General features: G+C 35.8%; 1 protein-coding gene across 6 annotated transcripts in view; it reads right to left on the reverse strand.

The window, feature by feature from the left end:
- ATRX (ATRX chromatin remodeler) overlaps positions 1–15,039 on the reverse strand; it is a 293,130-nt gene that overhangs the window by 165,919 nt on the left and 112,172 nt on the right. For 2 of the 6 annotated variants that reach the window (XM_047765769.1, XM_047765773.1), the window contains 4 exons: positions 14,598–14,711; positions 10,103–10,212; positions 7,709–7,776; positions 4,343–7,419 (listed from right to left, as the gene is read on the reverse strand). In XM_047765769.1, the coding sequence (XP_047621725.1) occupies positions 4,343–7,419; positions 7,709–7,776; positions 10,103–10,212; positions 14,598–14,711 (3,369 nt within the window). The remainder of the gene's footprint in view (positions 1–4,342; positions 7,420–7,708; positions 7,777–10,102; positions 10,213–14,597; positions 14,712–15,039) is intronic. The other 4 variants (XM_047765771.1, XM_047765770.1, XM_047765775.1 and 1 more) reach the window with 4 other exon arrangements.

Raw genomic sequence — 15,039 nt, forward strand, 5'->3', positions numbered from 1 at the left:
ACAAAGCAACATTTCTACTCTTTGATTAAAAATACAGAAATGAGGATTTGTGCATTTCATTGTATATAAATTTTGCCTCAAAAACTTAAACATTGTACTCTAGTTAATACTATATATGCTGAAGTAATCAGGGATAATTATGCTGATTTTTACCATTTACTTTGAAATGCATCTAAGATTTCAAGGTCATTACAATGAATGAAAAAAGACAATTTCAAAAGTTTACATACTTCATGATTCCACCTCAAAATAACAAAATTACAGAGATGAGAATCAGATTAACAGTTGTCAGAGGTTAAGAATGGGGATTTGCAAGGGAGTGTGCATAAGGGGTAGCACAAGGGAACCTTGTGTAATGAAACAGTTCAGTATATTGGTTGTGATGGTGGTTATAAGAAGCTACACGTGACACAAATTTGCACAGACTATACTTACACACACACACACACACACACACACACACATAAACATACACGGAGTGCATGTAAAACTGGTGAAATCTGAATAAATCTTTAGTTTCCTGATTCTAACGTTGGACAATAATTATGAAAGACGTAACGAATGAAGCAAACTGAATGCAAAGCACCCAAGACCTCCCTGTACATGTTTTTGCAACTTCCTGTAAATTTATAATTATTTCAAAGTAAACACTTAAAAGGCAAAAAAAAAAGTTAGGTACACTGATAGATAAATAGCATATATAGTTATGTGATAAAGCAAATACAGTACAATGTTAACAGTAGAAACTTTCTGCATATTTAACATTTTTTTCATAATAAAACATGGGGGGTAAATGTTGGAGAAAAAAATCAGTAACACAGAAACTTACAGGTTCAGATAGAAATATGCTAAATATAGAAAGGCAAAAATAAATCTCACAATATCTTAGCAAACTCACAACACCTCATTCAAACAGACCAATCTCCAAATTAAATATTACTAGTGATATTGCAATTGTTCCTCTTTGCTACACCTTTGGAAATTTTACCCATCCTTCAAAGTTGAGTCAAACACTACTTGTTCTTTAAGTCTTCATCCAATATTTAGGTTAAAAGTCTCACTTGCTACCTATCACAGAGCCTCATTTAATTTTCTGTCTTTCTTTTGGTATTCTTTTTTTCAAAATAATGATTTATCTATGTCTATCTTGCTCGTTGAACTGCAAATCCTAGGACCATGTTCTTCATCTTGGTTGGTTATGCCCTTCCAGTTTCAGTTTCTATGAAAATGATGTACCCTATAATAGGACACAACCATTGCTGAATAAACTGGAATCCTCTAAATTCATGGGAGTAGGGGAAGCTTTTTAAGAGCTCATAAAAATTGTCACAGATTACACTGGACCTATTAAGAGAATAAATAAATTTAGCACGCATATATACACATGCAAGCAAATTCTTAAGAAATGCCACTTACGGAGTTCCCATCATGGCTCAGGGGTAATGAACCCGACTAGTATTCATGAGGATGCAGGTTCAATCCCTGGCCTTGCTCAGTGGGTTAAGTATTCAGCGTTGCGAGTTGTGGAGTAGGTCACAGACACAGCTCGGATCCCGCATTGCTGTGGCTGTGGTGATTTAACCCCTAGCCTGGGAACTTCCATATGCCATGGGTGCAGCCCTAAAATGAAGGGAAAAAAAACTTCTCTGGACATAAACATGATAAAAGGGAAATGAGCATTATTTGCCATATGTTATCATCTCTTATTAAAGATCTAATGAATATACATTACTTATTATACTAAGTATTAATAGTTCTAAACATGAGAAACACATCATAGAAAATCCTCATATGTGTCGAATTAAGTGAGATTTGGGGAAATGAAAATTATTTGAAATCAAACATGCTTATTTCACTAGGGATGCTGTTTAATCATGGAAACAAGTTTTTTCCAAAGTTTGATGAGCCTTGAATTTGCTAATGAGAATACTCCATGTAACTAATCACAATTTACTATTCTCACACTCTAATCTTTAATAAGAGTTTTTTCAACTAACCTAACTAAAACACTGATTTGCTATCAAAGTAACTATTATACTATGTTTTGAACATAAGTCCACAATCTCATACAATTTGAAAATCTAAAAAGTTTTAAACATTTCAAGTTTTATAAGGTGGTTCCAAAGTTCATTTAGCAGCAAAATTTGATCTGAACTGTTTATTCCTCTCACGTGTAAATGTTCAACTGTTTTGCTGCAGAAATACTAATGTGTTTGATTATGGGGGCGTTGCCTCAAGACCTACTGGGGTTAATACATAATATATGATAACCTCTATATTATCTATATTATCTTCCTAAAAACAAAACAATTGAAAATTCTGAAACACATCAGGCCCCAAGAACATCACGGACTGTGGACCTGTAGTTACAACAGCAATACAAGCAGAACTCCATCTAGGCATCTAATATAGCAGAGCACTGGACTTAGTATATACCATGTATATCATACTTGGTTTTCAAACCAACTCATTAGAGCTTCATAAAGAAATTTGAAGGTTTATTAAAAACCAAGAGTCAAGTTAATTCCACTAAAATCCAATTGGGATAAATAGAAAATCCCAACAAAAGGAATGAAAGGAAAAATTTTTAACATTTTGCCTGTGCTGAGAACACAGTTATAAATGAAATCTACCTTATAAAAATTTTTAAATAAATTTTAAGTGTCCCTGGTTAACAGGTTTTACTGACTTAAAAAATATATATGGGGAGTTCCCATTGTAGCTCAGCAGAAACAAATCTGACTAGAATCCATGAGGACGCAGATTCGATCCCTGGCCTTGCTCAGTGGGTTAAGGATCCGGCATTGCCATGAGCTATAGTGTAGGTCGCAGACATGGCTTGGATCCTGTTGCTGTGGCTGTGGTGTAGGCCAGCAGCTACATCTCTGATTCGACCCCTAACCTGGGAACCTCCATATGCTGTGGGTGCAGCCCTAAAAAGACAAAAAAATAATGAGTGACAAGCATACATTTACTATACAGCTGATTTTTTCTTTTGGCCATGGCATGCAACAGCTTGATGTGGGATCTCAATTCTCAGACCAGGGATCGAACCCAGGGTGCAGTGAAAGCTCCAAATCCTAACCACTAGACCACCAGGGACCTCCCTACAACTGATTTTCTAAACAAACTGCCATAATGATAACTATTTCTATAATTTTTTTTTTTTGGTGTGGGGGGGTGTCATTGACTGGTTGACCCAAACCCTAATTGTCCTAGTGCTCTATCTCATCAGAGTATGGTAATCCATCTACTTTTTGTACTTCTTTCTTCCCCTATTTTGTTAGTGTTAAAAACTGACACATCTGGTCATGTCATTAAGAAAAAACCGAAAAGCGTCAACAAGGAGTTTCAATGAAGTAAATTTAAATTTTTCAGAGGATTTCATGGGACACAAAATTAATCTGACCAATTTAAAAAGTCAGATCAATGGCAAAGCGGTTAAAACTTTCACACACCATGTTTTGCCAGGACCAAGCACACATCTCCATGAGATGCATAAATATCTACTGAACTACTGGCACCAGTCCACAGTCCAATTTTCCTTCATAACAATACTTTTCAATGTTTCAGAGAAAAACATTTAACATGGATAAAGAAATTTATCCAACAAACTTGGTATACCTGATGAAGAATACTAACAAGGTTTCAAATACCTCCCAATAATGACATAAAAAATGAAGAAAGAATTTCTAGTAAGTAGATCTCTGAAGACTTTTTTTTTTGTCTTTTTCTCTTTTACGGGCCACACCTGAGGAATATGGAGGTTCCCAGGATAGGGGTCTAATCAGAGCTATAGCTGCCCACGAATGTCACAGCCACAATGCAGGATCTGAGCCATGTCTTCGATCTACACCACAGCTCATGGCAATGCAGGATCCTTAACCCACTGAGCAAGGCCAGGGATCAAACCTGCAACCGCATGGTTCCTAGTCAGATTCATTTCCACAGTGCCATGATGGGAACTCCTTTTTTGTCTTTTTTTTTTTAGGCCTGCACCCCAAGGCATGTGGAAGTTCCAAGGCTGGGGGTCTAATCAGATCTGCAGCCACAGCCACAGCAATGCCAGATCCGAGCTGCATGTGCAACCTATGCCACACCTTGTGGCAACACCAGATTCTTAACCTCTGAGTGGGGCCAGGGATTGAACCCACGTCCTCAGTGGATACTAGTCGGGTTCACTGCCTCTAAGCCACAAGAGGAACTCCCTCTGAAGACTTTTTAAATGGTCTTTTCCTAAATAGTAACCTTGCATTTGATTGACATCAGGGAAAAGTAAACAATTCAGTTATTCAAAAGGGAAAAAGTACAAATTATAAATTTTCTATTTATTTTCCCATACCTGAAGATTGGCAAAATCCAGTATGTGAAGACAGAACTAAATTTTCCGTCACAGGCTTAATTTTCTGTTCATCACTGCTCCCCTCACCTAAAGAATTCTGATCGTCATCTCCTATATCAGAAGATGATGAGGAAGTAATATCAGCTTGCTTCCTTTTAGTGCTTGCTCTTAGGGAGTTTCTCATTTTCTCCTTGATACTGCCTGCCTTCTTTTTAGCTGTAGCTCTTTGCTTCTTCAGTTTTTTATTATCTTCGGAACTTTCCTCAACATCGGAAGATGATGAACCACTTTGTACCTCCTTGGTATTTCTCTTTGAATTTAAATTTCTTCTTTCCCTCAATTCTATTCTTTTTAGTCTCTTATCAGAAGAATCATGACCATCTTCTTTCATGGAATATTTCTCAGTATCAGATGATGAACAATCTTGTCTCTTCCTTGAACACTTTTCGGGCAAGTTGCACCTTTTCTTCTCTCTACCGGATGTTTCATTCTTGCTCTTCTTATCTTCAGAAGAATCACAACTATCTCTTTTCCCTGGTAACTTCTCAGCATTATCAGATAATTCATTCCTCTTTTTAGAAGTTTTATCTTTTATTTTTTTACTTTTCTTTTCCCTATCAGTTGTGTCACTCTTATTTTGTTTTATGCCTTTAGAAAAATGACAAATTTCTTCTCCTTCAGGTAATTTTTCAGTGCTATCAGATGATGATTCATACTGTTGTTCCATCTTAATTACTTTTTTCTTCAAATCTATAGTTTTCTTTTCTTTTTCTTCAGTTCCTTTTTTGTTCTGCTTTTTATCATCTTCAGAGGATTCATCACTCTGTTCTTTCTTGGAGAACTTCTCAGCAACATCAGATAAGCCACCCTGTACTTTCCTACATGTTTTGGTTTTCAGATGCTTACTCTTTTCTCTAGTTTCAGCAACCTTTTTGTCTTCTGGAGAAAAACTCTCCTCCTTTCCAGAAGAAAGCTTAGCAGCATCTGAGGAAATACTTGGCTGCTGCTTCTTAGAGAGTCGATCTCTCAATTCCATGATGGTCTTGTCTTTATCAATTGTGCCTTCTGTGGAAGAGAAATTCTCTCTCTCTTGTTTCCTTTCAGCATCATCAGATGATCCTTCCTGTACAGTCCTCAAACTTTTCTGCCCTTGATTATCCATTCCTTTTTTGCTGTGTTTTTCATCATCAGAAGAATCATAATCTTCTTTATTTGGAACTCTTTTTTTGGTTGTTCTGGCAGACCCAATTTTACTCATACTCTTTATCTCTTTTTCTAACTCTGAATCATAATTAGAAGACTCAGACGGGTTTTGTCGTTTCTTTTTAGAAATCATAGACCTTTTAGCTGATTTGCCTTTTTTAATATCAAAATCTGAACCAGAAGTAGAACTTTTCCGTTTCCTTTTTCCTTTATCATCTTTCCCTGCTTGAGTCTTTACATCATACAAAATCTTCTCATGATTTGTGTGCGTTTCATTAATATCAGTATCTGAAGAAGAACTGTGACTCATCCTGGATACCTCTTTGAGGATTGCTAGCATTTCATCAGAATCTGAATTCTGATCCACAATCTCTGACTGCTTAGATTTAGGCAATTTATTAGGTTTAGGATTATCTATACCACTGTCAGAAGAATTCCGCTTATCCTTTTTTCTCATTGGAACTGATAGTTTTTGTTTCTCCTTAATTGTTTCATTGTTTTCTTCATCTGAATTAGATGTTGCAGGGTGGGTTTCTGTCTGTCGCCTCAAGGGTGTAGTCTTTACACGTGGGGATCTTCGAAGATCAGATTCTTCTGAAAGTACTGGAACTTCACTTTCAACCAAATGCTCATTATCATTCTTTTCCTGTCCAAGTCCACAGTTCTCTGGCTTGGTGTTCAGGCCAGAACTTTTATAGCCATCTTTATCTTGTGGAACTTCCTGACAATCAGCACCTTTAACTGGGGAATTAGAAAGGGAAACAGGGGTGAGTTTAACATATAATTCTTTTGTTACTTTAGCAGTTGTTTTTGATTTAATACCTCCTCTGCTGTCTTTTGAAGTAACATTTAATTTTACAGAACTCTCCAGTTCTTGCTCAGTTCCACTGTTACCATCTCCCTGATAATCAGCTGAACTCTGAACTTCCATAGCAGTCTCAAGATTCTCAAAAATGTCTTCTGGAACTGAGGAAGGAACGGATACAATATCCATGTCTAAGTCTTCAGAAGTGTTAGCAGGTTCATACTGAGGTTCTTCTTTTTTATCAGATTTCTTATGTTCACCACTGCTACTTTTATTTGCTCTTTGTTCCTCTACTGCAACACTCTGATCTAAATGTTCACTATCTACCAGTTTTCTTGACAGTTTAGCTTCTGATTTTGAAATATCCTTCCTTTCCAAAGCGCAGGGTTTTTCTCCTTTTCGTACTTTTGTTTCAGACTTAGCATCTATGACTTTATGTTCTTTGGTATTTTTCTCTTTGTTTATAGCATCCAAAGCTCGAATCTCTGAATTCAAATCTTCTTCTAATGCAAGATGAGCTTTCTTGATATCAGCCAACACAGACTTAAAAGCTTTAAGCTGACGCAACTTTGTAGCAGTGTTGATTTCTAAATTATCGGCTGCCTGCTTCAAAAACTTAACGTAACTGGAGTTCATGTTGGCAGTGGTCTCAATCAGTTTTTTTGCCTTCTTAATCATCTCCTTGGGCACAATTAGTGCTGAATAAGAGTAGGTTACAGAACCAGAACAGGAATCATCTAATTTCTTTTCTTCTCCATTACAATTTGAACTGTTTTTCTTTGGAGAAAATCTAGGTGTATGATCATATACTTTACTACTCTTTTCATTGTCAACTTTTATCTTCTTCTTATTTTGTTGCAACAACTGTTCTAAGTTTTCAAATACACTGTTACATGCCGTGACCAAGTCCAACAAAGGTTCCGGGTGACAAATGTAGCAATACCATTGGTTGTTTTCATCCATTATTGTAGACAGCTCCTTTCGACCAAGGTTGCGTAGAATGCATTTCTTGCAGAAGGCATTATGGCAAAAGTCACAACAAATCAAGTTTCCTCCTTCTGCACACCATCTGAAATTATTTAAAGATTAAAACATTATTCCAAAATGAAACTCATTTAAATCTTTTCAGTACTAAAGCAATTTAAATTTTCCTGCCAGCAATTTTAATAGCAAATCTGCTTATTCTTGATTAGAAAATTAAAAGATATAAAACAAGGGCTTTGTGGAAAAGAATAACCTGCCATTAAAGATATCAATGATGATACAACAAAAAATGGATCTAATAAAAGACTGTGTAAGAAATTCCCCTCAAAAAGTAGACAACACTGAATTTTAGTTCATCTTGATTTATTACCTACCTACACTGTTCATCCATTCCATCTGAGTCACGGCTAATATCATCACTCATGTAATATTTAAAGCAATTCTATTAAAAGAAAAGGGAAAGGGGAAATTCATTCAAAATTGTCAACATTCATAAAGGAGAAAAACGTTGTTAAGTCATGAAAAAAGTAAAGAGAATGTATATGTATGTATGTGTGCATATGTTTTACAGAATCAAAACAGAAACACCATGCTACCCATACTATTAGATTTCATCAAATACCAATATTCCTTATAAAAAGTTTATAAAAGATTTTGGTAAAGCAACTTTTTTTCTTTTTAATTTTTTTTTGTTTCTTTGTTTTTTGGGGTTTTTTTTTTTGTCTTTCTGCCATTTCCTGGGCCACTCCCGCGGCATATGGAGGTTCCCAGGCTAGGGGTCCCATCGGAGCTGTAGCCACCGGCCTACGCCAGAGCCACAGCAATGCGGGATCCGAGCCGCGTCTGCAGCCTACACCACAGCTCACGGCAACGATGGATCGTCAACCCACTGAGCAAGCGCAGGGACCGAACCCGCAACCTCATGGTTCCCAGTCGGACTCGTCAACCACTGCGCCATGACGGGAACTCCAGCTTTCTGATCTCATATGACTAGCTTTAGTAGCTCTACATAAAAATGTATTAGGAGTTCCCACTGTGGCACGACAGGATCAGTGGCATCTCTGCAGTGCTAGGACATAGGTGCAGTCCTGGCCTGGCACAGTGGGTTAGAGGATCCAACATTGCTGCAGTTGCAACTTAGGTCACAACTATGGCTCAAATCTGATTCCTGGCCCAGGAACTCCCTATGCCATGGGGCAGCCCCAAAAAAATGTATTAGATATTGTTGCTACTTAATAATAACTTAACTGTCACCATGTATAAATAGCTACTATGTGTACAGCTGAGCAACCTTATCCTACATTAACCTATATTATCTTTAAATCTCAAATACCTATTATGCAGGGTAGAAGATAATACTGCCCAAATTGATAGAGAAGGCTTTGATTTATTAATATGTAAATAAATCTCCTAAAGTCCTAATACTGGAAGAGGCAAAACTAGTATTGAAATCCAGATCTGACTGACTTTAAATTCCTTTTCACTGTGACTGAAGAAAAGGGAAGGTTCCATACCCACTGATGAAAACTACAGATTAGTGAAACAGGCTAGACTCAACAGACTGGCCCTTCAGAAAAAAAAAAATAATCACATATATAACAATAGAGAAAAGGAATGCATGTTACAAATCCAATGATACAAAATTAAGCTGTCACTGGGAGTTCCCGTTATGGCTCAGCAGTTAATGAGCCCGACTAGTATCCATGAGGGTGCAGGTTTCCTTGCCTCACTCAGTGAGTTAAGGTTCCATCATTGCTGTGAGCTGTGGTGTAGGTTGCAGACACAGCTCAGATCCTACATTGTTGTAGCTGTAGTGTAGGCCAGCAGCTGCAGCTCAAATTGGACTCCTAGCCTAGGAACTTCCATATGCCATGGGTGCAGCCCTAAAAAGCAAAAAAAAAAAAAAAAAACCTTAAACTGTCACAATTTAAAACTAGAAGCTATGACGTGTACACTAGATAGGCTCCTGGCTAAACTGAATTCAAGGAAAGGAATGATACAATCTACTAAAAACAGGAAGTAAATTTAGTACATTTAAGTAGGTCTATATCAAAAATCCATACAAGATCTAGAACTAGAACTCTAAGGGAAGTGAGGACTGCCCCAGCAATTCAAGGAGGTGTTTTAATGGGAAACAAACACTGGATTAATTTTAGCAGTAGTAATATGAAATGGTGAAATGATAACCTTGATATTATAGATAATTACAAATTAACTCCAAGGTATTACACAGACTTTTAAAACTATCTTCAATATCTAGGAAACATTTTTTATTCTATTATCATCAAATTATGTCAAAACACAGCTCCACACAGAAAATTTAGATTTGGGCAATTAGGGTACATAAGAGGGAAGGTTATAAAACATTACATGTGTACACACACATACTCCAGTTTTCCAACATACCACGCTCACCCTCACCTACGAGCCTTTGAAACCTATGTTGCTTCTGGCCTAGAATATGATGAACCAATCCCACTTTACCAAACTAATTCCTATTTATATTTCAGATATCAGCTATATCATCTCCATTACAAAGCTCCCCCGACTCAACTCCAAATTACAAAGGCTTCCTGTGTATTTTCATATTACACAGTATCTCCCCTATAATAGCACTTATTGGGCTTTTCATATATGTCTTCTCCACTACTATATAAGCCCTCCAAAGGCAGAGACCATTTCTGTCTTCATCACTGTGCATCAAAAGTCTGACACATGTTAAGCATTCAAATATTTGTGGAATTAATTATCAACAGATCATGACATACCTTACAAATAAGTACTTGCAGTGAAGGATGTCTATAAATGGAATCTTTCTGAAAATGATTGACCTGTTGTCCACAAGCTGTGCAGCTCACAATCCCATGAAGCCCATCTTCTAGAAGAAAGGAATGATCATTATTCACACATATACATACATATAAAAAGATATATACTTTAGTCAGCATCTCCCAACATTTGCATTGGCAATTAAACACCTCAGAATCCTTGGGAAAATGATGTTTTGGACAAAAGTAAGTAAAAAGGTTAATGATTTTATGGACTTACTAAAATTATGACAACCATGGCAAATTCCAGAGCAAACTTGTTCCCTTTTACAAGATTCATGTTATATCACAATTTGATATAACATGAAGAGACTCCATAAAAGAAGTTCTAAAAATAGGGGTCAAGAGCTCTTTTTTCATTTTGGTATTGCTTTACAAATAAATGGCATAGACTCTTTTGTAACCCTATACCTAAGACAGGTATGCCAAAAAGTTTTTATTCTCAAAATGGAATTGTCTACACAGATCCTTTCAATATAGTATGTGAAAACCTGTGAACTTTATATCACCAATTTCCTTCCTAAGATTTACTTCCATACTATCCACAGTCCCCATTAACCTGCCTTTTTTCTATGTCTATTCCACTGTCCACTCCATATCAGCACTGTCTACTATTTCCAAATAAGGACAAGTAAGATTTGCAGGTATATCTATCTTGGCAGCAAAACCTCAAAATGGCTGGGTTTTGACAGAGCCTCATTCCACAATGTTTGCAGAAAAACAGATTGAAGATAACCTAATAACCTACAAGAATAAATGGAATCTCTACTGCCTCATCCTCATCCCTAGTTTTGCACAGTACTTCACAATCTCAGCTGAGCATTAGAATCATCCAAAGAATCTTTTAAAAATAGTTATAGCTATTCGCACCCCTAACACACTGAATGGAAATCTCCTGGACACTTTTAAAGTTTTACAGATGATTCTAATGTACAACCAAGACTTTGATCCAAATAAGATGGTATATTATGATTCAAAAGAGGCCACTGAAAATGACTGCATTCACAAAAAAGGGGGGGGGGAGATGACTTTTTAAAAAAAGGGGAAAAAAAAAAAACTGTCTCTACCCCTAAATAAAAGACAAAACAACATATACATTTGTTACCTTTTAATTTTCTATTTTGTGTTTTTTTAGCTTTAAGGTCCAAAGCACCATGGACCCAAATTAATCACAGATTTTTTTTATTTGTATAAGTTAAAAAAGTTATACCAAGATGTAAGGGCGCCATCATACTTTTCCAGAAAATACAGGGAATCTGAAGATTTACTATATAAGCTGTTAACACTTTAAGTCATACTGTCCTGCATTAGTATCTGATCTTATGTATCATACATTCTGTATTTCTTTTAACATAAATATACAGTGTGCTTTTTCATAAATAATGATCACATTCAGATAAACTAAGAAGGTTAAAAAAAACTAGAGCTTTTGCACATATATATCACCCAAGAATTTTAAAAAATTAGGTGATCCTTTGGAGAATTTCTCCCATATGTGCACAAGGAACCACATAAAGGATGTTCAGTGAGGCACTAATTAGCAAATTAGAAAAATTGGAAATAATTTCACATTTAGGAAATGGACAATGGTTTATTCATAAAATGTATTCTACAGAAGAATGAAAAATAAAAACTAGATTACACATTTACTGATATGAATACACTTCAAAATCGATGTTGAATAAGCAATGTTGCAAAAGGATATACACAGGATACTACTTTGTATATTTTAATGAAAAATAAATACTTTATGAATAAATATATGTAAATTAAAAATATAAACACATTCATGGAAACAACATAAACACACACATGCATACGAATTTCAGGATAATCATAACCTGAGGTGTGGGAGGAGAAATAGATAAGAGTAAGAATAAACCAACATTTTTATTTGACAGCTGAAACAAATATTGTAAAATGCTGAAATGTAACTTTACATACTTGTTTCTACATGTTTATGTTTTAAATTATTTTTAGTTATGAAATATCTTAATGATTATAATAGCTATAGTGTGTGAATGAAAAAGAGGTATTTTCATTTCTGAGCTCAACACATTTTATCAGTTTGAAGAGAAGACAAAATTATCCTGCCATATAGAAAAATTAGGTGTAAAATAGGTTTTCTAACAAACTAGGGAAAGGAAGTCAAAATAGGCTATGGTATTTTAAAAACAAATGGCTCCTAGGGTTTCCATTGTGGCTCAGTGGGTTAAAAATCTGACATTGTCTCTGTGAGGATGCAGGTTCAATCCCTGGCCTCAATCAGTGGGTTAAGAATCCTGCATTGCCATAGGTCGCAGATACAGGTCTGATCTGGTGTTGCTGTGGCTGTGGCCTCAGCTGCAGCTCCGAACTTCCAGGTGTGACCGTTAAAAAAAAAAAAAGCTCCTGAAATGGTCAACATAGCTTTATCTTTGTGTTTAATTTTGTTTCAAATCAATATGTTTATTTTGTGTATATATAAAGTTTACCTTCTTCACAGTTTCCTAAATTAGATTTCAATTTTATTTTACTTATTTTTTTTTCTGGCCACACCTGTGGCATATGGAAGTGCCCCAGACAGGGATCGAAATCGCACTGCAGTTGCAACCTGCACAACAGCTGCGGCAATGCCAGGTCCTTAACCCACTGCACCGCAAGGGAACTTCCAAGGCTTCAATTTTAGAACTAACTTTCCTAGAAAGTCTGAATATTAACTAGCAATTCAATACCTCAGATCGCTAGTTTATCCGTACATGTGTATATAAATAAACATGGTTAAATTTCCTGTGTGAATTCGGACAGCTTAAAGATGTAGTAAATCATTAAGACAAAAATTAACATGAAAGATTTAAGTGTTATTATACAGCTATAAACATACATATTTCCTTAAGCACAATATAAACATTCTTTTTACACAGAATACTCAATAAAATGTTCTAGGAACATATCAGCTCAGACCAAATACCAGCAGCATAGCAAAGTGGCACTAAAAACACCCTCCCCAATAACTGTGGTTCTTTTTTATTCTCCTTTCAGCCTTATTGAAACTTCAGACACTGACTGCTCCAGATCCCTCCCCAAAAGACACCAATTAGATATTAATTTTGATACAATGCAGTACACTTAGTTATTTGTCTTCTTTAGAGGACCCATAATCAGAAGTGAGAAACTCTTGTTACTGGTCTTTAGCATCACCTTCTACTTGCAGATTCTCTTATTTCAAGAATATCACTTAGCTTTGGTGACCTCTGTTGCTGCAATAGCAGTTTCCCTACTAACAATTAGATTCTCAATAAATCTTCCATATGCTTGAAAGGAGTAGATCACCCCCTTCTGGACAAAAGCCTAAGCAACATTTTCTTGATTTTCTCCAACAACCTAATGAATTATTGAATCTGAAAAATGATACAGACACACATATACATACATACAAAGTGGTACTAAATATATTTATAATATGTGTATATATTATAAATACAGATATATTTTATTAGTACCAACTAGATATCACATAGAACTGAAATTAAAATCTACACAAAATTTCACCCAGAACTATGCTATAATTTCACAATTAACATAATATTAAGCAGACACACTTCCACTGCACTTCTATTTAGAAATTTGGTGTTATGTTCTATGTTCCAGAAATTCATTCCTTTTTTAGCAATAGATTCTCGCTCTGTTCACCTGCCCAAAACACACATAGGCACTATTTTAAAATCACACACAAACAAGTGGGACACATACTCCACTGTCCTAAATTCTAAATGAATCTTCCTCATGCTAACTTTCTATGGATGATTAGCCGATGGATGTGTGTTTAAGTAAAGGTAGACAGACAAAGAAGAGGCTCAGACAGATGAAGGGAAGGTTACTAGCTCTAGTTCCCTTCTTCCTACTCATCTCTGCACTGCTATCCTTAGATCAAAAGATCTCTGACCTTAACGCACATAAGAACTGGGGCACATTCTTGACATCACCCCCAGAAATTCTAAATTGTTATGAGTGGAGTCAAGGGACTTGCATTTTTAATAAGCACCCCACATGACACTAATGCAGATGTCCATCACTCTGTGAAACAATGTTTTAGATATGTATAAAGTAACCTGAAGGCCACAGGAAAGATTTTGAACAAATCTAAAATTCTTTTGAGGTGAAAGGGAACACATGGTATTCTGGCATATAAGCATTAAGGAACTAACATGTGCAAGAAGGAAATACTTAGCTTCTTGAGATAAATGAATAGCCACTGAAGGCAAAGGCATTTTGATAAATGGTGTTTAACCTTTTCTGCTTCAGAGCTCAGAGAGAAACAGAAGTTATTTTTAAGTAGTGCTTTTAATAAACAATGGGCAGAAAAGTGGAGGTATTTTTAGTAAGCACATCAGATTTTCCAATATGGTCATAAACAGCAATTTAAACTCATGTTTTCATTTTCACTTGTATTTACCTCCGCGTTTTTTGAGATTTTCAGTTTTCATTTTACTTCTGCTTCTAAATTCAGGCCCTTTAAAATCATCTTTGTCTTCATTCAGCACTGGCTCTGGTTGTACAATCACTGTACCTAGAATGATTTCATTTAAAAAACCATTACACATATTAAATGTGCAAGTGAAGTACAAGACTTCAGTTCAGATAAAGCCAACATTGCTGGTACATAGTTTTGTTTCTTCAAGCTTTCGATACTTGTATAGGACCTCTCAAGAATAAAACAGGGAAATAGTAAAAGGGCCAGGTGTCAACTTGTTGGAATATAGTTCATAAAAATCGGGGCAGCATTATGAACTGATTATAACAGATGTGTGAATAAAGTAGAAAGCCTTAGCCCAGTTCTTAGTTTTTAGAGTGTCTATCACAAAAGCTGTTCTGAATATGAACATCCACACTAAGTT

Source organism: Phacochoerus africanus, chromosome X, assembly GCF_016906955.1.
Source record: "Phacochoerus africanus isolate WHEZ1 chromosome X, ROS_Pafr_v1, whole genome shotgun sequence".
Classification (NCBI taxonomy): Eukaryota; Metazoa; Chordata; class Mammalia; order Artiodactyla; family Suidae; genus Phacochoerus; species Phacochoerus africanus.